This window comes from Aedes aegypti, chromosome 1, assembly GCF_002204515.2.
Source record: "Aedes aegypti strain LVP_AGWG chromosome 1, AaegL5.0 Primary Assembly, whole genome shotgun sequence".
NCBI classification, from domain to species: domain Eukaryota; kingdom Metazoa; phylum Arthropoda; class Insecta; order Diptera; family Culicidae; genus Aedes; species Aedes aegypti.
In genome coordinates, this window is record NC_035107.1 from 276,350,430 (window position 1) to 276,374,701 (window position 24,272).

The 24,272-nt window shown below is 39.7% G+C and overlaps 1 protein-coding gene across 1 annotated transcript in view; it reads right to left on the reverse strand.

The window, feature by feature from the left end:
* Nucleotides 1-24,272, reverse strand: part of LOC110674134 (dynein heavy chain 10, axonemal) — a 363,130-nt gene that overhangs the window by 32,012 nt on the left and 306,846 nt on the right. Inside the window, exons 54-63 of the mRNA XM_021837893.1 lie at nt 19,602-20,382; nt 19,470-19,543; nt 19,276-19,406; nt 18,983-19,125; nt 18,393-18,597; nt 18,124-18,283; nt 9,009-9,182; nt 6,736-8,870; nt 6,603-6,674; nt 5,930-6,541 (exon numbers count right to left, since the gene is read on the reverse strand). Of these exons, the coding sequence (XP_021693585.1) occupies nt 5,930-6,541; nt 6,603-6,674; nt 6,736-8,870; nt 9,009-9,182; nt 18,124-18,283; nt 18,393-18,597; nt 18,983-19,125; nt 19,276-19,406; nt 19,470-19,543; nt 19,602-20,382 (4,487 nt within the window). The remainder of the gene's footprint in view (nt 1-5,929; nt 6,542-6,602; nt 6,675-6,735; nt 8,871-9,008; nt 9,183-18,123; nt 18,284-18,392; nt 18,598-18,982; nt 19,126-19,275; nt 19,407-19,469; nt 19,544-19,601; nt 20,383-24,272) is intronic.

Genomic DNA, 24,272 nt, shown 5'->3' on the forward strand with positions numbered 1-24,272 from the left:
AGGATGTTAAAGATATGTATCATAATTATGGATTCTAGGCGAAAACATTTAAATTTGGTCCAAAAACACTGTGAAAAAGGCCAGTGTGTGGCTTTCGAAGCAATCGGCAATTCGATGCCGGACGGTACCTGACAATGTGTGACCCATGAATAATTTGGAAAAATAACTGGAAAACTCACTTATTTTTGGCTTTTAATTAAACGAGGATGATGCAAAAGGGCGATATATTATACAATTGCTAGCAAAATTAATGAGCATTGATTTTAAAAAATTGTGTTCAAAATGGACCGAAACCCACTTATGTTATGGTATTTTTAACAAAGAAATGTCGTCATGGGTGATTACGGGTTGAAAACTTTTAATAGTAAAAATTGTTCATCGTAATTTAATTAGAGGCTATCGGAATCAGATCTATTAGATTTTAGAAGCTGAATGTATCAAAATGGTATTAAAGTCTTTATAATAAACGCCTTGTTTTTGAATGAAATCTTTTTGCAGTGAATCAAACCCAACGCACGACGTATGCTTCCAACTTTGAAGAGATTGCCAAATCTCATGAGTAATTAATAATTATTGGTTATCAGGAAAATTATCTGGAGAACATATTGGCTGCAATGATAATTTATCTGAATAATTCGAAAAAACTAACTGATTTTCTGAAGTAAACAAAAATCTGTTTGAAATTTGACAAATTGCAAAACAAAAAAATGTATAGAAAATAGAAGCATTCTAGTCACACTTAGTATTCCTAGATGTTTTAAATCCTATGACTCAGGACTTTTCACGATTTATTTCAAACTGATTCTGAACTTTTTACTTCACCCTATTTATAGTCCTCTACTCTATTCATGATTGCATGGAATGTTCTGGTAGCATATTGTTGTACACTCAGTAATAAAAATAGCCACATAATTACTAAAGTTTATGCATTAATGACTATTTTCTATCTGCCTCTCTTTCATTCTGCTGTGAATTTTCACACTAACTGTCATTTGACAAATAGGAATACAATTCCCTGCAGAATGAAAGAGAGGCAGACAGAAAATAAATTACTAAAATTTAGTACAGTGATACCTCCATGAGTCGATGTTCCATGACTCGATATCGACTCATGGAACCATACTAAAAACAAAATTTTATGGTTACTGTGATGGTCCCTAGAAGCAGCTTTCCATAGGATTGCTGTTCCATGACTCGATATTTCCATGAGTCGATGGTCCCTTCAATATCGACTCATGGAGGTTTCACTGTAATTCTGTGACTACCTGTGTTTCTAAGTGTAGAAGCAATCTATTGTGTAAATGTGGCTGACTATGAGCCTCTACGTACCACCATTTTTTTTGTTCTCATGACTTTTACTGTGCACCGTGTGTTGGTGCTGTCTCGCTCTCTCTCACGGGCAACTTGAAAACAGGGCGCACAGTGAAAGTCAAACGTTTTATAGCATGCATATGCTCATGATGGAATGTTTGCAAAGGTAAGTAGTTTCAGCTAAATGTAAGGTTTTGTCTACTTTTAGGTTATTTTATGAGACGATACATGCTTTACTAAAGAGTGTGGGTGCACAAACGGTGTAAAGTTTTGTGTTTGTGGCCTTATCATAAGGCATGTTCGTCCGCCGGAGAGGTGCGACATGATGCACCCCGGTGGTTTTTTGTTGGCCACAATACTATCTTTCGATTGTCAGCTCTATGTTGGGATCCCAAGTTACACAAATCCTTAGCAATGAAGACATTCGTTTAGTTGAAAAACAAGGCAGAAAGTTTTACATACGTAGTTTTCTTTATGGAATTTTCACCAGAACTAGTGTGAACTAGAACTAGAAGTCTTTTATAAATTACGCTTGCCACAGGAGTCTCATGAGATTTGCTCAATTGATATCTCATGAGTTCTTTGAATGATTAGTATAGAAATGGCTTGCATACTTTTATCACATGTTCTCGAAAAACTCTACATTCTATATGCTATTTCAAGATTTTTGCCGGTTGTGATTATTGGTGACTTGGTTGCGGAGATATTCCGATGTTGCTTAGATTCCATGGTGATGACACAAGATTACATATTGCAGGTTTTTTAACGAAAAAAATATTCAGAAGAATTGATACTTTCAGAAATTTTTACAACAATATTTAGAAATTTCTTTAGGATTCCACCAGATGGTTTTGCCAGTGTGATATTTCAAACGATTACCTGTTTGAAGGACTTGAAAATCGCTTCACAGATTCGCCATGGTTTAAGGAATTATTGAATGTATTCTAAGGAAAGCTTAAACAAACACTTGAAAAGCAAAATATAAATCTTTGGAAGCGAAGAATTGCTTTTATTTTTTTTTAAGCATGACTCTCACATAAACATTAGAAGGATTCATTGCATTATTCCTTTGATTAAAAAAAAATCGTATAACAACTCAACATAGAATACTTGTAGGTATGATTAAAGGGTGTACGGAATCAAATTGCACCACTTTTAAAAGGCTTTAACTTTTTACACGTCGGGTATTTTCTATTGAAATTTTGGGTGTAATTTCTTCAAAGTGTTTTTGTTCACGCTGTGTAAGTTTTCACTAGCAGATGTGTAATTGTTGTGAGTCGGAACGGAGTCGGAAGAACAGAACAGCAGTGGCGCAAAGAAATTTTGCGCACGTACCTTGAAAATCCAGATCTATCTCATCGTGCCATTAGCAGAAAGCTGGGAATGGTACATTCTAGGGTGTCTCGTGTTTGAATCGATAACACGAACGTTTGACGGAAAGAAAAAAGTGGCAAAAATGGATTTCAGTATAGTGCTAAGGATCACAAACAAGTAGTTTATCTTTCAAAGAGAATCCCAGTTCAGTTCGAGACGTGGCGAAGAAACTGAATCTATGCAAAACTTTCGCGCAAGATGCGAAAAAACGTACAAAGTCCAAAAGGCGCCTAATTGCGTTGAACGGTAGAACACGGTAGGTAAAACACGTGCACGGAAGCTCTACCTACACCCAGATGTTGACGAAACCACGTTGCCTCGTTATGGATGATGAGACGTATGTAAAAGCAGACTTCCGGCAGCTTCCGGGGCTCCAGTTTTTCACTGCTCATCGTAAATTCGATGTCCCTGAGGACGTTAGAAAGCAGAAGATGTCATAGTTTGCCAAAAACTATATGATTTGGCAAGAAATTTGCTCATGTGAAAAGCGAAGCATCCCATTTGTGACAACAGGAACGGTCAATGGGCAGGTGTATCTAAAGGAATGCTTCCGAAAGCGTCTACTTCCTCTTCTGAGGTCACACGATGGTCCTACGATTTTCTGGCCGGATTTGGTATCGTGGTGCCATTACTTGAAAGAGGTTCTGGAGTGGTACAAGGTTAAGGAGGTCAATTTCGTGCCGAAGTATCTCAACTCCCCGAACCCACCGGAACTGCGGTCAATTGAAAAGTACTGGGCCATCATGAAGTAGGCACTACGGAAGCATCCTAAGGAAGGGAAATCGGTGGAGGATATGAAAAAAAAAATGATTGCCCTTGCAAAAATAGGTGGTCCAAGTGTTATACATTACCTTATGAGTAGTGCGATGAGAAAAGCTCGTGCAATTGGATATGGAATTGAAATTGAATGAAACAAACGTTGGGAAATATTTATAACATGTTTTATTTTACTCCCTAAAAGTTTGAAGGTGATTGGTTGAACGTGTGAATTTTGCCAACTATTTGTGAGTGTCGCAATTTTATTCCGTACACCCTTTAATTATTGGTACATATTTATGAATTCATTTCTAAAGAAATCCTTGAAAAAAAATCTGGGGTTTTTCTTGGAGTATCGCTTGATTATTTTTTTTAAACCCATAAACTAGTTCATTGTCGAAATTTTTGAGGAATCTCTAAACAAAACCTTAGAAATACAGTATGGCCCATAAAAAAATGCGAACATTTTTTGAACGTGAATATAGCATCCACAAGCGTTAATTTCATTGTTTTTGATAGTGAATGTTATTTCAGATCAATGTAGTATATTCTGACACAACTTCGCAGTACATTTTTTGTCATATTTTTCTAACTGTCCTAAATAATGTTATAAAGCACATAAGTTCAAAGGTTTTGTCGCCCAAAGCTAGAAACAGCGTCTAATTGTCGTATACTCTGGTGATAAACTTTCCACCTTCAAAAATCAAACTTTATTGTTGAAAATTTTAGTTTGTTTGGTATCAGAGGATGGAGGAGTTCTTAGAGAACGTATTTTTCATGATCATAATAAAATATATTGCCAGGGTCATAGTTTTGAGGGCATTTGCGTCTTATAGGTTTGATATGCCTTTATTTTTTTTTGTTAAGGTTGAATAAAAAATAAATACGGAGGCCTATAACAGATTTTTGAGGATGAAATTTGTTCCATCGGTTAGAGACAATTTATATAATTACTAGCTCAGAAGTTTTGAGCAAAACGGAGCCACTTATTACACTTATATGAAGGTTCAATCAAAGTTCTCCAAAATGAGCCGTTTTTTTGAAAAAATGTTTAAGTCTCCAATTACCCAGGTATGAACCAATTCTATCATTTGATATGGGCGTATGCTGGAGACAAGGCCTGTGAAGAATCCCACGCCATATTTATGTTTCATTCACATTTTTTATGTAAAAACTATCATAAAACATGATATGACCATTTTCGCATTTTTTTATGGGCCATACTGTACTCCTCAAGATTATCTCTATATAAGCTATATAACTTGTATGACTTCCAGGGGTTATTCTTGTAGTTATCAGATAGTAATTTATGAATCAACTCTAAGTGTAACTCATGACCTAATTTAACAAACAATCCTTGAAGGATGGCAAGAATATTTTTTCAAAGGAAATTGGAGGCGTAATCCTTCAAAGTTAGCATTCAGCAGTGTTTTCCAGGAATCTTCGAGTATTTGATTAGTAGTTCAATTTCATACTAAGATTTTATCTGACAAGATCTCAGCTCAAGAGTTAAATTGATCAATTTCACGAATAGTCCAGAACACGTTTGTGTCACAAATTCGCCACTCTTTTTTCGTATACCACCCCATCAAATTGAGAATCGCTGTTCCGCTTTCCCGCACCACTGGAAAGCGTCCGATGTTATCTGATTTGGTTTGAAAAATCATTATCATCATTATTCATGAGCGGCTTTCGACAAAGTTAGAGAGAAGCCGAATGCGATTCACGTGATTGGGAAAGGAGTAACGGAAAACTCGTCCCGTTCCGGAAGCGGGACGGAGCTGAAGATGAGATGAGATGATAAATTTACATCTTGATACGCGTAGCTGCTCTTGGAGTGATGCGTCGAACCCGTTATGGGCCGTTCATATACTATGTTCAAGCAAGCAATCAAACTTGCAGTCAGTAATAAACTGTGGTATCTCACTTTTGTCTTTTGAAATAGTTAAAATAGTCATTAATTTAGAATGCTGGTGTCAAATCCCATATTTTCATGTTTGACCATAGGCAAAACATTTTTACAGAATGTTTTCTCTTTCTTTAACTCAATTGAACTGGGATACCTTTGAGCTTAATCTCTATTAGCCAATCCACAAATAACCTACACAAATACTAAACGCACGTTTTAAGAAATTTGCAATCCCTTTTTTTGCTTTTGCCAGATATTCGAAAAACATTTTTGGAAAAGTCCACGTGGGGGTTGTCGATATCTAAGTTTCTGTGTTCACGTAATGTATGAACGACCCCTTGGCGGAACTGTGGCAGTGTCGATGGCAGATGTGAGTCGACCCCCAGCCGCTTTGGCAATAACGACGACGACTACGATGATGATGATGTCGATTCAGTCAGATTCAACGCAACGAAAGAGGCCAAAGAGGGTAATATTTTATACATGTTTGGTCGGATGGGGAGGGATTTTAGGGGTATGACTAAGGTAGGTGAACTTTTTCCAACTGGGTTGCTTTTTTTCCACTCTTTCATCTCTTACCTGTAAAACGGCGTGGAAGAACGCTAAAACGTATGCTAATGGCTTGAACGCCGGATGAGTGCACGCGTCAAGTGTTTGCTGGCGAAGTTTGAAGAAGGTTGCCCGGAGATTCATTTTCAGTCCATTCGGGGGCTCGGTTACGACTTTCAGTGACTTTTGCAGTACGCCGATGGGGAAGGAATCGGTGGGTTCGGTCGTTATCCACAAACGGAAATCCGGATGAGGCTTCTTTACCGAGTCGAGCAGCTTTTCCAACGTGCGGATGAAACTCAGCAGCAGGTGCCCGTTTTGCAGCATCAACCAGAGGCCTTGCTCCAGGGCGAGCTGCAGCAGAGATAGAGCTCGCTGCTCCTGACCTTGACCTAAGGAAATGTGCTTAAATTTAGAGCCTCCGAAGCCACAGCGGTCCGCTAGCTTCATGAGATCGTTGGTTGGATCGGATCCTGGGCTCAGAATGAAGACCACTGGAGTTACCGCGGAGGATTGCTCGAAAATAGAATCAAAACTTAACATTGGAGGCGTGATGAACTCTTCGCCCATGATTGTCGAAACGTAATTGTTGAGCAAACGATATACACGATCCATGCGGAAGCATCGCATTACCATCAGGTGCTAAAAAAAATCAGAAAAGTAGTTCGTTTTAGAATACACTTTAGTCTTTGAAACAACTTACGTCGTAGACATTCATGTTCTCCGCGATGTTCCCTGGGTAATCTATACCTTCTGTATCATCCAGATCGTACCACTGCAATAAAAATACGCATCAAGAATCATACATTCCAATCAAACTTCATCCTCTAACTTACGCTTGTCCACTCGGCAATGTTCCGTTCCACATGGCCCGGCAACTGTCCGAATTTTTCCGGAAATAATTCCGCCAAAAGTAGCACGTCCTGCCAACCCTTCTCGCTGATCCATTTGGCCGGACAAATCCGGTCCGACTTTTCCAGCGCAATGTTTCCCTTGATGAAGAAATCTACCTCCGCTTGGCTCAAGTGCCCCTTACTTTGTTCCAGTTTGACCGTCATTTGGAACGAAAACAGCAGCTTGTGCCGCTCGAAGAACCCTATGCAGCCGTATTCGTACACCTTCCGGGTAAGCGTTTGGATGATGTTGTTCAATCTTTTGGCCAGCATGTTATCCGGGACAGCCTTCCGCAGCGAATAGATAAACACTTTCAAATACGAACTGAGCGAGTACTGGTACATCGGATTGACGACTGACATTTCCGAAAGTACAAAATACAGAATCGCACCGCGTTGAGCTGCAAGACGGTATCCGTTTCGCAGATGCTCAATGTCCACCGATGTCTCCTCGGCAAGCTTGATCTTCTCGGATACATCTGCCGCCTTTTCTTTGGTGTTTTCTAGGGTGTTCACTAGTTCGACATTGTCCAGCATGTTGCCCGTAGACGTTGCGAGCTCGCGCAGGAGTGAATCTTCTAAGTTTTTCAGCAGCACCTTGTTGGCGCTGGTTTCCTCAATCAGGCTTTCACGGCGTTCCTCAAGGTCCGGTCGTTCAGCACGGACCACTACGCTGAGGAGTTGGTCTTCCAAACCGCTCTTTGTAACAGTGTAGTTGATGATGAGGGCTTTGGCGTAAACGGCGGGGTCAAAATTGGGATTGGCAAGCTTAGTTGTAAGGTACATTCGAAAGTTGTTGTCCACGTCGACCTCCTTATCGCCGAGAATGACAAACTGTCGCCCGGCTTGAATTTTTATGTTTTTCTCCAGAATATTGTCTATCACCGGATCTATGTAATCGTCAACGTCTTGAAAAAGAACCGGATTACCGTATTTGATAGACATTTCCAAATGTTTGAGGAAATCTTTATCATTGAATGACAGGATCTTGAGGTTGTTTGAAGATTCGCGTTTGATGATCCACATAAGCGCTTGCTGTTGTGGATCGATGCAAAGAGGAAATCTGGAAGCTCTCGTGGTCAGAATGCCATTCTGAACTGAGAGTTCATCCGGTGGCAGGCCCTCGGATGCCCAGGTGGTCATTTCCAAGTCGCTACTCAAACTAGTGAGAATGTTGAACGGTTTGCCGTAAGGAATCTCTCGTTCTTCAACGTCTGGAAGCCAGTCTTCGAATACAATCGAGGTTCGGAAGTCCCACGAAAACGGACCCGTGTAGGCTAGGAAGGACGCAGATAGAAGGCAAGTTCCGACCACTTTGGTTTTGTCTTCTTGAAGGTTGGCCAAATCGATCTTCCAGCGGTCGCGCTCAGAACTGAGTCCAGAGATCAACTTACCCGCTGCAATCAACCGCCGCTCGGCTTGTTCCATCATTTCCTGCAGCATCTGCTTCTCCTTGATTGCTGTCGCATATTGATTGTTCAGTGCATCCAATTCGGACTCTAGTTTGTTGATCTCGTTGGTCAATTTGTTCAGGAGTTTGATTTGACTGGCAAGTTCCGACTCCAGGAACGCTACCCGATCTTTTTTAGGTTTCACTTCTCGAAATACGTCACAATAGCCGAGCACGGCGCGAACGAACTTCAGCAGACCGTAGCCAGCCTTAGAGATGGTTTTCATGTCATCGAGCTTTTGGGATTTCTTCATGTGTGCTCGGACATTGGCAACCTGTTTCTGAGTAATTTGGTCGCAGTCTAGCCTCTGCAAACTCTGTAAAAAGTTACCCTCGGACATCATACCCTTGGCCGTTTTCCAGGAAATTTCCTTGAACCCCTTGATGATGGCCACACATTCGCACACGACCTGGACAGCTTCCGGTGGTGTGGCAAAGCTTCGAATCTCTGTGATGTCCGACTTGTCCAAATCGGACAGGGCTAGTCGGGCTATTTCCAGAGCAGGGAGGGCCGCCGCCAAGGCTTCCTCGGCTTCCGCCTTTTCGACGGTAATAATCTTTTTCTGCTGTTCCACCTCGATGGATTTCTCCGAAGCCTCAGCCTTTTTGGCATTGGCCTTCTCGGTAGCTGAAAAAGAGAAGACAAATCGAGACAGTCATCATTTCCGCTTCAAGGGTTCATCTGAAGCTTGGGTTCATGTGTAAAAGTGCGATTGATGGGGGATGTGATGGGAAGAGTGAGGGAGACAGAACGACTTGAACCTACATGTTTCTATTCCGACGAGCATTTGTTCGCAACGTTTGGCCGCCTCGACGACGTTTTTCCGCTGCTCCTCGACGACGATGCTCAACTGATCGATCTGAAGTGAGGCTTCATTAATTTTCTCGATTCCATCCGATAATCGGGAGCACTGTTGCGTGATGAAATTATCTTTCTCCTCTGTTGAAGCGTGACAAATTGAAAGTGAAAGATGGTCGGTTGGACGGTTGGCGTGCAACACACGGATCAGGTTTGGCTAGGGCGCCTTTTTCTGACGCGGCAAGGATTTTTCCTGTTGCTGGTTGTTCGATGCGGTGGTAGCATCACAGACAAAGAGACATAACAGGTTGAACACATAGTAACGCAAACATCTTTGGTCTTTGACCAATCGAAAACCAGATGGTCGTAGTGCGCGAACGTTGAACTCGAACAAAAGTGATGCAAGCGCCACGAGTGAGCAGTTGACCAAATATTAAAATTAAGTGCTATTCTGATGTACGATGAAACTAATTCGAGTTTCACGTCTGTTTGACTGTGATAACATTTTCGGGGGTCGTATCAAATGACACCCTCTTTTCGCTATATGAACGCGTGTGAGTTTGTACGAGGTTAAGAAGAACGACGAAAAATCAGCCGGAAAATTGCGACGTGAGATAATAACACATCACTTTCAATAAAGTACGCTTTGGGGGAGCTGAGCGAATAGCGTGAGAATAAAGCAGTTTGGACGCAATTAAAACGTGATAAGCGATACTTTGGCGTAGGAATGAGTTATCATGGAAGTAGAATTCGTTGGGTGAATTGACGTGGGCGGGGTAGTCTATTACTATTGTTTCTGATACAAGAATTTGTGAGTTTAGTTCTTGTACTGTATATTTCTAATTAGCTGTAAAAACATTAAATATTTCTTCCAGACGTTACTCTAAGGATTCCTCCTAATATCCCACAAGATTTTCATGAGCAATTAAACATGATTCAAAAGGGTAAATTCCCTTAGCGATTTCTCAGAGAAGATCTCCGCTGATTTATCTGCATTTTTCACAGATCTTTTTTAAAGTGTTCCTATATTTCATTAAAAATCAATTTGATGTTCTTACCCGCATTCCTCCATAAATCTCTCAGAAAAGAATTCAATAATTTCTTCAAAAATGCCTGTCTAAGCAAATAAAAAAAACATGGAACACTCCTAACACTTTTCGGTGGAAATACTCAAAAATATCCTTGCAATTTGTTCAGGGATTTTTTCAGAGAATTATATCATTGTTTTCCTAGAACTCTTCCGTAAAATGTACCATAGATTCATACAGGTATTTTCCATTTTTTTAAACCCTAGAGATTTTTCTAAGGATTTTTAAAATGAATTTTTCAACAGACTTACTGAAGGATTTTGCAATTTATTCTTGAACTTCTCAGAAAATTTTGCCAGAAATTCCATCAAATATTCTTCCAGGTTATAGAAATTTGTCCATAAATTTCCCTGGATTCATCCACAAATAACATCTTGAAGTTTATCCACTCTCCAATTTTGGTTCAAAAACTTCTTCAGAAATACATCGAGAAATTTTATTGATTTTTTTACAATTTTTTCTACAAATCACTTCACATCCATATCCATTTGCAAGATTCTAGATTAACATATACAAAAAAACTTTTGGAAAAGCTTTTAAACAAATTGTTTACATGATTTCAGCTTAAATTGATTTTAGAAGATAACACTAAATACTTATCGGAAAATACAAGAATCCACCAGAGTTTTTACTAAAGGCATTTGTGTATAATATCGCAGAACTTTTTTTTCACGTTGTGCAGCAAGTGGTTTCGTTGTTCTTTTAGACGCCGGAGTGATTTTATTTTCGTTTTCGCGTTTTAATACTCTCAAGTGGTCTTCTACGAAATTGCAAAAAAAAATGGCTAGCCTCGTTGGATAAATCTACGACACGCGCTGTATAAATTGTCATTTCACAATTCACTAGTTTCAACAATTTACTCATTTTTGCAGGCTTAAGTGCTGTAAGACGTTGTGCTATAAGTTGTTGCGGAACCAATTTTATATTATTATTACTCTTCATAGAATATTTTTTGTTCTCAAGATAACTATGTGAACATTCAATATTCTCGAAGCTTTACTCCAGACAACACTTTCAAAACTTCTATCCGTCCTTCTTTGCAAAATTGTCCTTCCCAATTATGATCTTTTTGATCGAGTCTTCTTCTTCTTCTTGGCATTACGTCCTCACTGGGACAGAGCCTGTTTCTCAGCTTATTAACTGAGAGCTTTTTTTTTGCCAAAGTTGCCATTTTTGCATTCGTATATCGTGTGGCAGGTACGATGATACTCTATGCCCAGGAAAGTCAAGGAAATTTCCTTTACGAAAAGATCCTGGACCGAACGGGATTCGAACCCAGACACCTTTGTAGCCGCGGACTCTAACCAATCGGCTAAGGAAGGCCCCAACATGATCGAGTCTAAGTTTTATAAATAGTACAATATAAATCAATAGTCAAACAGTGAACAAAAACTGAACTTAGAGAAAGCAGCCTGTATTTGGGAGTATTATTTGGTTTTATCAGCGATGCATTTTGAACAGAACACAGTTTGCGGCGTGTTTAGCACATGAGCAGTGAGCTGATGATTTTGATGTCAATTATCATCAAATCAAATAGATCAGAATTATACGCGTTACAATTAAGCATGCTTGATTTGCACCATTAAGTTGATCACGTGTGGACACTGCACTGTGATTTCTGCAAAGCATGTAATGAACTAGTGAAAGTGTACCAGTAGCTGCCCACAATCAAAATCTAAAAGTCCAGAAGTTTTCATTGGGATATACATGCGCTTTGTTATACTGTTATGTTGTTATGTGTTGCATGTAAAATTTATTGGAACCCGATTGCATGGGATCATCAAACTATTCTGGATATTGTGAGATGCGCCCTTTTAGAATAATTCAATACTATGCTGTAACCCTTGCACTGATCCCTGAGCAAGCTGTCAAATATATAAAAGCGCTTGTCAACACTGTTCCCGTCGTCGTGATTAGACACGAAGAGAAAGTCTTTCCACTACACACGGTTCATCAGATAAGACGTGAATCGCGTAAGCTCCGAGGTCCATCGGACAACCAACAGATATTGTGCTTCATAAAATAAAAACTGCATTACGAATTGGCTCCGTAATGCGTCATAGTACTTGAGCCCATGAAAAATCAATTATTTGTGAAGAGCCTCAAATGTATGTGTGACGCCCCTCGGACGATGCGCACCTACCATATCAACACCATGCTTCGGTCGACCTAGTCATAATCGACGAATGGTTTGACATTGAAGCGACAGACGTTGTGTTTTATTGGCACAATAGATTGCAAATTGCTGATTCATCAAAAGCGAGCCTATTTGCAAATGAGTTATTGTAGAATTATCGTGTTACAAGTGAACTATTAAATATCCATTTTCAACTTAAATAATAATAATAATTGATTACACTAGTAATCAACCAGCAGTGAAATTATAAACATACTGTTATTGTTATGAGTGAGTGCAGCTCTGAAAGATAGAATACTCAAATTGATTATCCTAAGGGTATATGTGCAAGCAAATCTTTACCGAAACCAGAAAATATCAGGATAGTGGTAAACGAAGTCGAAGGAGGCACTAAACGAAATTTTAACCAACCAAAAAATCCTTGCGGTGGTTCATCATTTCGGAAATCTTTACCTCCAGTTGGCGTGGCCAACAGTATGTAATCACGATCCGTCGTAAAACAAATTATAGATGATTAGGTATTGGAATGCCTCATTACTCTATTCAAAATTGATGCTTTTGATTGTTATGCCGCACAGTGGCGTATGGCCGGACAAAACCTCAAAAATTCATGTTCTTAAAATCGATTGGTAATATTTTTATAGACTTCTATATAATTCAGTGACGGTTTCTCAAAATTTGAGAGTGATCTGTTTTGTTTTCGATTTTTAGCAGCATCGTAAGTGTGGGAAAGTCAGCAAAATTGGACTGCTTAAAATTCATCAACTATGGTTTACCTATCAAACTTTAAACATCTGTATCTCAACGAAATCATAACCAATTTAAGCTCAATAGGTTTCATTTGAAAGCGTAGTCTTAGGCCGTTGTTTTGGCTCTAAGTACATAATTTGTAACACATTGAATTTTTATCTGTAGCAAAAAATGTTTATCGCAATTTTTCTCCAAAATATTGATAAATTTTCAAAGCTTCGTTCGTTCTATGTGAAGTGTTTTGGAAAAACGAGTCACTCACTATAAAACAGCAAATTATCCATACTTTCTGAGGTGCAACAGTTTTTCTTGCCCATGTTTGCCCCTAGAGGTGAAAATTCAATTTTTATTTTTCATTATAATTTATCTTTTTCATCATTCAAATTAGTATAATGTACCATAACCCGTTTAAAACTTTAAAGAATTTGCTAAAAGGAACCTAAATATGTATCTCTAGTTTAGGCTTATGCATTAATCTCTGCATTACAACCCATTTTTGTCTTTTTATTCGATTGGACGATATAAAGAATTTAGACAAATTTCACTAGAAAATCCATTTTTCAATTTGGCGGTTTTTTCAACGGGATGATATCAGATGACCAAGATAGTAAATATATTATCATTAAAATTGGAAATTTCCTTGAATTCCCTGGGCATAAAAGTATCAGCCACACGAAAAACGAATGCGAAAATGGCAATTTTGGGAAATTGATTCTCAGTTCTCAGGCTCTGTCCCAGTAAGAACATAATGCCAAGAATGAGAAGAAGAAGATAAAGAAATCACCTAGAGACTCCTAGAGGAAGATCCGTAGAAATGACTTATTGAAACTATTATTGAAACAGTTCTGGAATAAACCTTTGAGAAATTCATGTCGGAGATTTCTCGCGAAACATTACTAAAGGACCTATGTACAAATGAGAGGCTCTCTTTGTTTACTTTCTTTGATCAATAACTGCGTCACATTAACCTCTTCTGTTCCGTTTTTTGTATGAAACGCTAGTCATGGAAACTGTCTTTCGATCCGTAGTGAAAAACTTCCCAAAAGCTTTAGTATTCCACTGTTATAATCAAAAGAGAGCGAGAGAGGAGAGAATCTCTTATTTGTACATAGGTCCTTTAGTAATGTTTCGCGAGATTTGTTCGAAATAATTCCTGAAGGAATGTATAAAGCAATTTCAGAGATAACTCTTTAGAAAAAGTTCACATAGAAGTATCCCTAGAAAAATATTTGAGGAGTTAAACGAATCTCTGGAGAAATGCTAAATGGAAACACTAGGAAGATTTCTCAACGAATTCCTTTATGAAATTCTCGAAAGAATACTTTATAGAACGGCATAGAAAATATCTTTCAGGCATCTTTGTATGAATTAATATGGAGTAGTTTATAAACTAAGCACACTGTGGTAATTTTTAGTAAAACAAAGTGACACACGATGCTTTCTAATGCATTTGAAAAGCTAAGAAATTTCTGTATGAATCTTGAAACTAGTTATTTTTCTGTGAGGAATTCCTGAAATAGTCTATCTTTCAAAAGATCATTTAATATTTCGTACTGAAAAGTTCGGTGTAATTCTTGAAACTGGAAGGAAATTTACAAAGAAATTACTAAATAAATTCGTGAAGAAACATGATGGTATATTTTTATGAATTTCTGAAGAAAGCTCCTCTGGGCCTGGGAGGGAGAAACCAATACGAGATTTATGTACGTCAAGGTAAGCCGAGATTCTGCTGTCACGAACTGTCACTGTGAGCCCAGATCTAAAACAATGGATAAACATGATAAAAGCGCGTAATTGATTAAAACATATTTTTGCATTTTATCAAATGTGACAAAAATCGATTGAAAAGCTATTCATGCTTATTCAAAAGTAATGTCACAATAGCACTTTAAATTTAGTTTGAATATTAAGTATTCAAATACGCATCATTTTACTTTTTCCAATTAAAACGAACATGAAATGCATTGAAAACTTTGGCCTTTTTTCCATGTTTGTCTAGACCCAAACCGCATAGGTCGAACACGCGGGCCATTGAGCTCTCGCCGAGCGGTGTCACGAACACATGCGCAAATTTGCTGGTTGAAAATATTGCCGTTTGATTTTGCTGGGAACAGCTGATCTTTGTTTATATTTTCCACCAGCAATTTTTAAGTAGTGTTGGTGACATGTAACGTGTATGTACACGAGCGCAGAAACCACTATGCCAAGCAGCAAATGCTGATGCTTTTCAACACTCAAACAGCGGGATGTCTAGCAGCGTTGTGAGCCACACGAACACACCCACAAAACATGAACGGTAGGCGCACCTCGTTGCGTATACCCCCCCCTGGTCGAAAGATCGAAGGAACACAACAAAAGAAAACTAGCGATTTTCATCAAGTCAACGACAATCAAGTTGGCAAGCTGGAGTTTTCTTGCAGTTCGAAATAACTTTGTGTAATATCGGTGCCTCCCTCCCAGCGACGACCCTGGACGAGTAACTGAGCTATTTCATGGCGGAATCCTTAAAAAATCTTGCAAAAATCCCTACAGAAACTCCTGGAAGCATTCATTAAGGGTTTTATGAAGAAATGTTGTAGGTGTTTCAACCCTTAGAACACCCTCATGGACACATCCCTGGTATGATATTATATGGCATTTTGTCATGAATGTCGCCGAAGATTCCCCGTTAATAGTTAATCCGTAGGTTTTATTTACAACTTTTGGTGGACGGACCTGATGCAGTGGTTAGAGCATACACTGATAAAAATCCACACGCTCGATCTGTGTGTTTAAAATTATGGATCGATTCATGAACGTCCATATCGATTTGCTATGATTTTCTTGCAAACTTCGTGTGTGTTACACATTAAATTCCTGTGTTTTGCTTCATGGATTGATTCATCAACCGACAACAGGGATTCCATATTTTTCCCACATAAGTTCCCGAAGCTTTCTCTTCAGATTCGTATGTGTCAACCTATGGACGCATAGATCATCACTCCAACACGGATTCAGTGTGTTTTGCTTATGGTTATCTTGTGTCATAATCATCATGTTCAAGTTGGTCGATTCATTGATTTGCTCAATGAGATTGTTATGATGAAATCCATGAGCTATGCTATCGATTTCCATGTTCAAAGCTTCTAAATTGTTTGTGATCAACCCATGGGATGCATAGTGAACTGAGTTGCGGTCACGGGTTTGAAAAAAAAATCAAGAGAGCTTGCGACAAGCAGAGGAGCTTCGGATCCCTATTTTGGGGAGCAAAAGTTTTTCTACCAAATTTCTTTTTTCAGTCCCTTGACATTTATGTTCTATCACACATGACTATCTAAAGCTACTACATTTCGAATTCAATAAGCAAATCAGTTGGTTTTCATGATTTAATATTTGGAAATTCATGTTTGTTTCACATGACAACCTAATGTTGATACACATGTTATTATACCGTGAAATCAACACTCAGGCAAATGGACTATCGATAAACATAGGAACCCCTTATGAAAATTCGCCACAAGGAATCGGGTTGAAATTCATAAATTTGCCTTATGAAACCGAAATTTGAAAACAAAAATAGTTTTCGCGGCAACCTGGAATCGAACCAAGGACCTTGCTATCGATAGACTCGTACGTACACCCCGCGCCTATCGACGCCTTGGTGTGGAGTGATGCTAAAACGATACATAAAGCGTTCGTATTGCGATAATCGTTCCATCTTTCATAAGGCAAAAAGTATGAATTTCGATAGTCCAGTTCGCTGCGTGAATGATGAAATCCATATGACTACCACACTCAAATCATGTGGTTTTCCTCATTGCGCAAATCTATAAGTAAAACACACGACCTTGACGTGTAGATTTTTCTCAGTGTACACCTTTCAGGTGAATTCCATCCTAGGGATAGTCACTTATGACGTAATTGTGACGACTTCCTTCGGAAAGAAAGCCAAGCCGTTGGTCCCGAGTAGGGTTATCCATTTTCATAACTTACCTGATAGTGCCGTTATGTCTCAAATACCGAACATGACTCATATTTCAAACAACTTCAAAGATTTTTTTTTTCTTCTAACTATTAAGACTATGTACGCAATTTCAGTTCAATAATTATTTGTCGTTTTTCTCAGAACAATTTCAGTTCAATAATTATTTGTCGTTTTTCTACAGAAACTACTTATTGGCGGGTATGAGTATAAAATCTTAAATATAACTAGTCTTTGCTTAGACAATAGTCTATCACTTTCCCAAAGACAGTGGGATGTTTCGACGAAAGTTAACTCCAATTCGTTAGATGTGATGATTTTGCTGGAAACATGACAAGACTTTTCTCAAGGTTATTGTTCAAAGTCTGCCATACAGCAGGAATCCTGTTAGCTAACATGTCATAAAATTCTATTACGCATCTAATTAGGAATCCACCATCAGGAGTTCATTAAAAATCTGTCAAGGGTCTCAAAACATCCATTAAGATATCTTAATGAATCCTACAATAATAGCGCCAGCAATATACAGATGATTTTCAAAGAAACTTGCTTAATGTCTGATCAAGATCTCGCTAAGAAAATTACTAGGAATGTCACAATTCATAGAATAGAAAAAATATTTTCTGAACCACAAAACTCAACATGGGTTTTGAGGAAGATGTCATTTGCTGCGTTATGATGTTAGGAATGCTTTTCCAAGTTCTAATTACAAATAACATTTTGGGTTCGAAATTATCTTGTTTTCCAAAAGCATAGCAATATCTTTGAGCTTGCCTCATGATATAGAAATGTAAAAATGGTCTGTTAATAATGAATGCTCCCAATTAATAACGTAGGAAGAGCTCATAGAACACAAAATAAGTTGAGTTGCAGGCTCTGTCCCAGTTGGTACGTAACATCATAAAGAAGAAGCTGAAGGAGAAAGTTATACCTCCAGGTAGACAGAAACAACAACAGCTTCTTTTCATTTGAATTACTTGAAGTCGGTAACCTCCCTGAGCAACCACTTTTTCCCATGAATTCACACCTCAAGAAATGCTACCACCGTTCATCGAACAACCGCAGCCAAACACAATCGAATTCCATTGGAACTGGCCAACGCCGGAAATTGCGCTAAGAAAAAAAAAACCTCCAAGAAATACCAACCAATTAGCTTGAGGTATGTGTTGATGAAATCCAGATAGTGCTTCGGTGTAACGAAATTCTTCCGGCGTAACTTCAGTAGAAATTGCTGCGTGTAATGTTTGAGTGATTGATGAACATGAACGATGTGCGAGATAATGGGCTCTCGGTGAATTTCCGGAATCTGATCCACGAGGAGCAAACAAAAGGAAAATAAAAGAATGTTTGATATGGATGAATATCATCATTCGCAGTCAATTAGCGCATCCATGAGAAAACCCTCTGGTACCTACCTTGGCATGATCCGCTAGGAATACCTTCGCTACGGCATGCAGCGCCTGTTCAGGCCACGGGAAGACCCAATCGATAGTGGTGCTTCCGACCAGTCCGGGAAAATTGCGGCATCGGTTCCGCAGTGCATCTCCCTCCGGGGACATACACAGGACGACATGTAGATTCCTTACCGCCCTGGCGAGGAAGAACGACCAAACTCCGTCCCTGTGCAAGCGCAAGATGTGATGGTTGAATCATTAATGAGAACTGATTTTGAGCTAATTATAATCAACACACAATCCTAGAGCTATCAGATGCTGCTTTGTTGGGAAGGTTCTTTGGCTGGCAATACGAGGAAATTAAATTTCCCTACAATATAACCGACGGCGATGACGTCGAGCTCCCGGTTGGATCCCATTAAGGGATCGCCAAAAGTCTGCACCGGAAGCCGCTCCATTGGCGTAGCAAGCAGGGAAAACTGCGAGTAATAGGAGTTCAAAGGTTCAAAATTCCACTTTGCTACACTCATGAGCAGCTCACAAACTTCGCACTGCTGTGCTGCTTTCTTATGGGTTTTTGGGAAAAATAACCCGGTAGAGCTGAAACTTACTTGGACACGGCATAGCCTTGTTGCTGGGCGGCTCCTCGGCACTGGCCAATTATCGTATCTTTCTCCTCGTCGGTAAACAGCGCTGGCACCATTCCAGTGGTTAAAATATTATTTATGAACTCTAAAAATCCTTCTTCCGCTATCTGTTATCGGTTCACCAGTCAGCAGTGGGGAAATAGTTTGCGAGCATGTAATGAAATTATGACGGCATTCGGGTGGAATATATGCAGACGGGGAAACGGGCACAGTTGCCCAGTTGATTAATAGGAATTTTAATGGCTTTCAGTACTTACCTGAGCAGCTTTAAAAATAAAGCAAGTTTTCTTATCTTTTACTCCGACGTTGGTAAAAAGTTGCTTCAGATCCTCGCGGAAAGAATTTTCGTTGTACCCTCGGCTCAGCACTATTTGGAAAACTTCGCATTCTTTTGCGGGAAAAAGTAGTAATTATTTATTGACCAATTTCGAATAAGTTATTGTTAACGTACCTGCAGCAAAAGCTGCCAGCTTCGCAATGCTTTGTTTGCCTGAGCCTCCAACACCGACAAGCATCACATGACCCCTGAAAGTAGGCCACGTTTCGAAATATTCATTACCATGCAAAACTATTCGAATCTTACCGTTCCATCCGTAGCGCCCGATGAACTCGAGTTAAATGCTCCAAGCAATCCTCAAACAGCACCAAACTCATCCTGGACTTCTGTTCGTTATACTCTAACAAAATTTCTTGGAACAGGAAATAGATCGCCTCATAGTCCAGCAAATCCTCATAATATCTCGTCTCTGCCATGTTCACCGCATTCCGGTAGTCACCAAACAGCAACGGATCCTTCAAAGCGTATTCCGCCGTCGGAAGCTCACTGACCTGCAGCTTCGAATCGCTCCGTATATCTTTAACAGACTCCGCCAGTATGGTCTTGCTGCGACCAACCGGCTTCGGAGGCGGAAAGCTGGCATCAACTTCCTCCGCAATCTCTCGAGCCATCAGTTCTTGATCCTGAGCATTGATCAACCGGTCGCAGATGACCCGATTGAACTCGTTGCGCCACACCCGTATCAGATGTCGCACTTCTTTAAAGTAGGTCGGGTGGATCTGCAACATTCCGGCGAATATTCTGGACAAGTCCTTCAGGTTGAAGATATAGTGGAACTTCGAAGGCGTCGGTGGCAACTTGGCGATCAACACTTTGAACAAATCCAATGTCATTTGGACGATCGTTTCCGCTACGGCTTGCAGCTCTTCCGGGAACGTTTGCAAGTGGCCTTGGAGGATAGAACTGTAGATGTGCAGCATGGTGGCATCGCTCGGGAATACGATATTGCACACGGAGAACATCGAAATGAAGCGTGGATCGACATCGTTGCGACCGCCACCGGCTCGGCCCATGGCGGCGATGAATGCTAGAAAGAAGAAGGATCGGAATTATCAATAATAAGCAAAGCTCTCTGCAGATTCTTGGAATACATCTGGAAGAACTATGGAAATCTTTCCTCAGAAGCTTGAGACAGAAACTTAGAAAATATTTGAGCAGCGTTCATGATAATCGTTGTAAAACATCCGGAATAATAACCAGAGAAGCTCTGCTCAATGAAGTGCGTCCTAGACAAAAATCAGAGACATTCCAGAAGAAGCTTTGAAAAGATTGCAGGAAAAGTTTCAAAAAGTTTCGGAAAACTTCCAACAGAAGCTCCGGGAAGCTTCACAGAGAAGCACCGGGTAGCTTCCAGGAGATGCTTCGGAAAGCTTCCTGGAGAAACTTCGGAAGGATTTTACGAGCATCTTCAGAGAGGTTCCAAGAAAGCTTCGGAAGGCTTTCATGATCAGATTCGGGAAGCTGCTAGAAGAAGCATAGGAAGGTTTCCAGGAGAAGTTCATAAGAGAAGCTTCGGATAGCTTCCATAAGAAGTTTGGCTATACTTTTAGGAAAACATAAGAAGCTGTTTTGGAATGTTTTTAGCAGAATCTCTGCAGAGCATTCAGCAGAAAATTTGAAAGACTTCCATCAAAAGCTTCGGAAAACTTGTAAGATAAACTTCCTGGATCAGCTAAAAATGCTTCCAAAAGAAAATCCGCTAAGCTTCTGGCCGCAGCCTCGAAAAACTTTCACGAGATGCTTTAGAATACTTCTTGAAGAAGCTTATTGCATTACCTGTAGGAAGCTGTAAGGATAAACTTCGGAAAGCTTCTACTAGATACCTCGAAAAGGTTCCACTAGAAGCTTCGTAAAGCTTCCAGCAAAAGCTTCGGAAAGCGTCCAAAAAAGAGATCCGGGAAGCTTTTTAAGAAAGTTCGGAACAGCTTTTAGGAGAAGCTTTGGAAAGCCACTACGAGAATCTTTGGAAAGCTACTAGGACAATCGTTGTAAAGCTTCTAGAAGAAGCTTTGGAAAACTTCTAGGAGAAGCTTTGGAAAGCTTCTAGAAGAAGCATTGAGAAATTTATAGAAGATGCTTAGGAAAGCTTCTAGGAAATGCTTTGGAAAGCTTTATCGAGAAATCCTGGAAAGCTTCTAAAAGAAGCTTCGGAAAGCTCCTGGAAGAAGCTTCGGACAGCTTCTAGAAGAACCTTAGAAAACTACTAGAAGAAACTTTGGAAAGCTTATAGAAGAAACTTTGGAAAACTTCTAGATGAAGCTTTGGAAAGCTTTTAAAATAAACTTTGGAATGCTTCTAGAAGAAGCTTTGGAAGGCTTCTAGAACAAGCTTTGAAAGGCTTCTAGAAGAAGCTTTGGAAAGCTTCTAGAAGAAGCTTGTGAAAGCTTCTGAAAAAAGCTTCAGATAGCTCCTAGAAGAAGCTTTGGGCAATTTATAGAAGAAGCTTTGGAAAGCTTCTAGGAGATGCTTTGGAAAGCTTTATGGAGAAGTTCTTGAAAGCTTCTAGAAGAAGCTTCGGAAGGCTTCTAGGAGAAACTTCTGGAAGAAGCTTTGAAAACTTCTAGAAGAAACTTTGGAAAGCTTCTAGAAGAAACTTTGGAAAGCTTCTAGAAGAAACTTTGGATAGCATCTAGATGGAGCTTTGGAAAGCTTCTAGAAGAAGCTTTGGAAAGCTTCTAGAAGAAGCTTTGGAAAACTTCTAGAAGAAGCTTTGGAAAACTTCTAGAAGAAGCTTTGGAAAACTTCTAGAAGAAGCTTTGGAAAGCTTCTAGAAGAAGCTTTGGAAAGCTTCTAGAAGAAGCTTTGGAAGCTTAAAGCTTGGAAAGCTTCTAGAAGAAGCTTTGGAAAGCTTCTAGAAGAAGCTTTGGAAAGCTTCTAGAAGAAGCTTTGGAAAGCTTCTAGAAGAAGCTTTGGAAAGCTTCTAGAAGAAGCTTTGGAAAGCTTCTAGAAGAAGCTTTGGAAAGCTTCTAGAAGAAGCTTTGGAAAGCTTCTAGAAGAAGCTTTGGAAAGCTTCTAGAAGAAGCTTTGGAAAGCTTCTAGAAGAAGTTTTGGAAAGCTTCTAGAAGAAGCTTTGGAAAGCTTCTAGAAGAAGCTTTGGAAAGCTTCTAGAAGAAGCTTTGGAAAGCTTCTAGAAGAAGCTTTGGAAAGCTTCTAGAAGAAGCTTTGGAAAGCTTCTAGAAGAAGCTTTGGAAAGCTTCTAGAAGAAGCTTTGGAAAGCTTCTAGAAGAAGCTTTGGAAAGCTTCTAGAAGAAGCTTTGGAAAGCTTCTAGAAGAAGCTTTGGAAAGCTTCTAGAAGAAGCTTTGGAAAGCTTCTAGAAAAAGCTTTGGAAAGCTTCTAGAAAAAGCTTTGGAAAGCTTCTAGAAGAAGCTTTGGAAAGCTTCTAGAAGAAGCTTTGGAAAGCTTCTAGAAGAAGCTTTGGAAAGCTTCTAGAAGAAGCTTTGGAAAGCTTCTAGAAGAAGCTTTGGAAAGCTTCTAGAAGAAGCTTTGGAAAGCTTCTAGAAAAATCTTTGGAAAGCTTCTAGAAGAAGCTTTGGAAAGCTTCTAGAAGAAGCTTTGGAAAGCTTCTAGAAGAAGTTTTGGAAAGCTTCTAGAAGAAGCTTTGGAAAGCTTCTAGAAGAAGCTTTGGAAAGCTTCTAGAAGAAGCTTTGGAAAGCTTCTAGAAGAAGCTTTGGAAAGCTTCTAGAAGAAGCTTTGGAAAGCTTCTAGAAGAAGCTTTGGAAAGCTTCTAGAAGAAGCTTTGGAAAGCTTCTAGAAGAAGCTTTGGAAAGCTTCTAGAACTAGCTTTGGAAAGCTTCTGAAAGAAACTTCAGAAAGCTCCTAGAAGAAGCTTCGGAAAGCTTTTTAACGTAGCTTCCGAAAACTTCAAGAGGAATCTTTGGAAAGCATCTCGAAGAAGCGTTGGAAAGCTTTATGGATAAGTTCTGTACAGCTTTTAGAAGAAGCTTTGGAAAGCTTCTAAAAGAAACGTCGGAAAACTTCTAGAAGAAGCTTCGGAAAGCATCTAGAAGAAGCTCTGGAAAGCTCCCAGAAGAAGCTTTGGAAAGCTTCTAGAAGTAGCTTTGGAAAGCTTCTAGAAGTTGCTTTGGGAAGCTTCTAGAAGAAGCTTTGGAAAGCTTCTAGAAGAAGCTTTGGACAGCTTCTAGAAGAAGCTTTGGAAAGTTTCTAAAAGAAGCTTTGGAAAGCTTCTAAAAGAAGCTTCGGAAAGCTTATAGAAGAAGCTTTGGAATGCTTCTAGAAGAAGCTTTGAATGCTTCTAGAAGAAGCTTTGGAATGCTTCTAGAAGAAGCTTTCCGGAAAGCTTCCACATAAGCTGTGGAAAGCTTGTAGAAGAAGCTTCGGACAGGTTCCAGCAGAAGCTTCGGAAAGCTTTCAAGAGAAAGTTTGGAAGCCTTCACGAGAAAGTACGGAGAGCTTCAAGCAGAAGCTCCGGAAAACTTCCCGTAGAACCGAATAGCTTCCAGCAGAAGAAGCAAAGCTTTCAGCAGAAGCTCCGTAAAGCTTCCAGCAGAAGCTCCGGAAAACTTCCAGCAGAAGCTCCGGAAAACTTTCAGCAGAAGCTTCGGAAAGCTCCCATCAGAGGCGCCGGAAAGTTTCCTGCAGTAGCTCCGTAAAGCTTCCAGCAGAAGCTCCGTAAAGCTGCCAGCAGAAGCTATGTGAAGCTTCCAGCAGAAGCTCCGGAAAGCTTCCAGCAGAAGCTCTGTAAAACTTCCAGCAGAAGCTTCGTAAAGCTTTCAGCGGAAAACTTCTATCAGAAGCTTCGGAAGGCTTTTAGCAGAAGTTTTGAAAAGCTTCCAGCAGAAGCTTTGAAAAGCTTTCGGAATAAGCTACGAGAAGCTTTCAGAAGAACCTTAGGGAAGCGTCCAGCAGAAGCTGTGGAAAGCTTGTAGGAAATGCTTTCAGCAGAAGCTTCGGGAAGA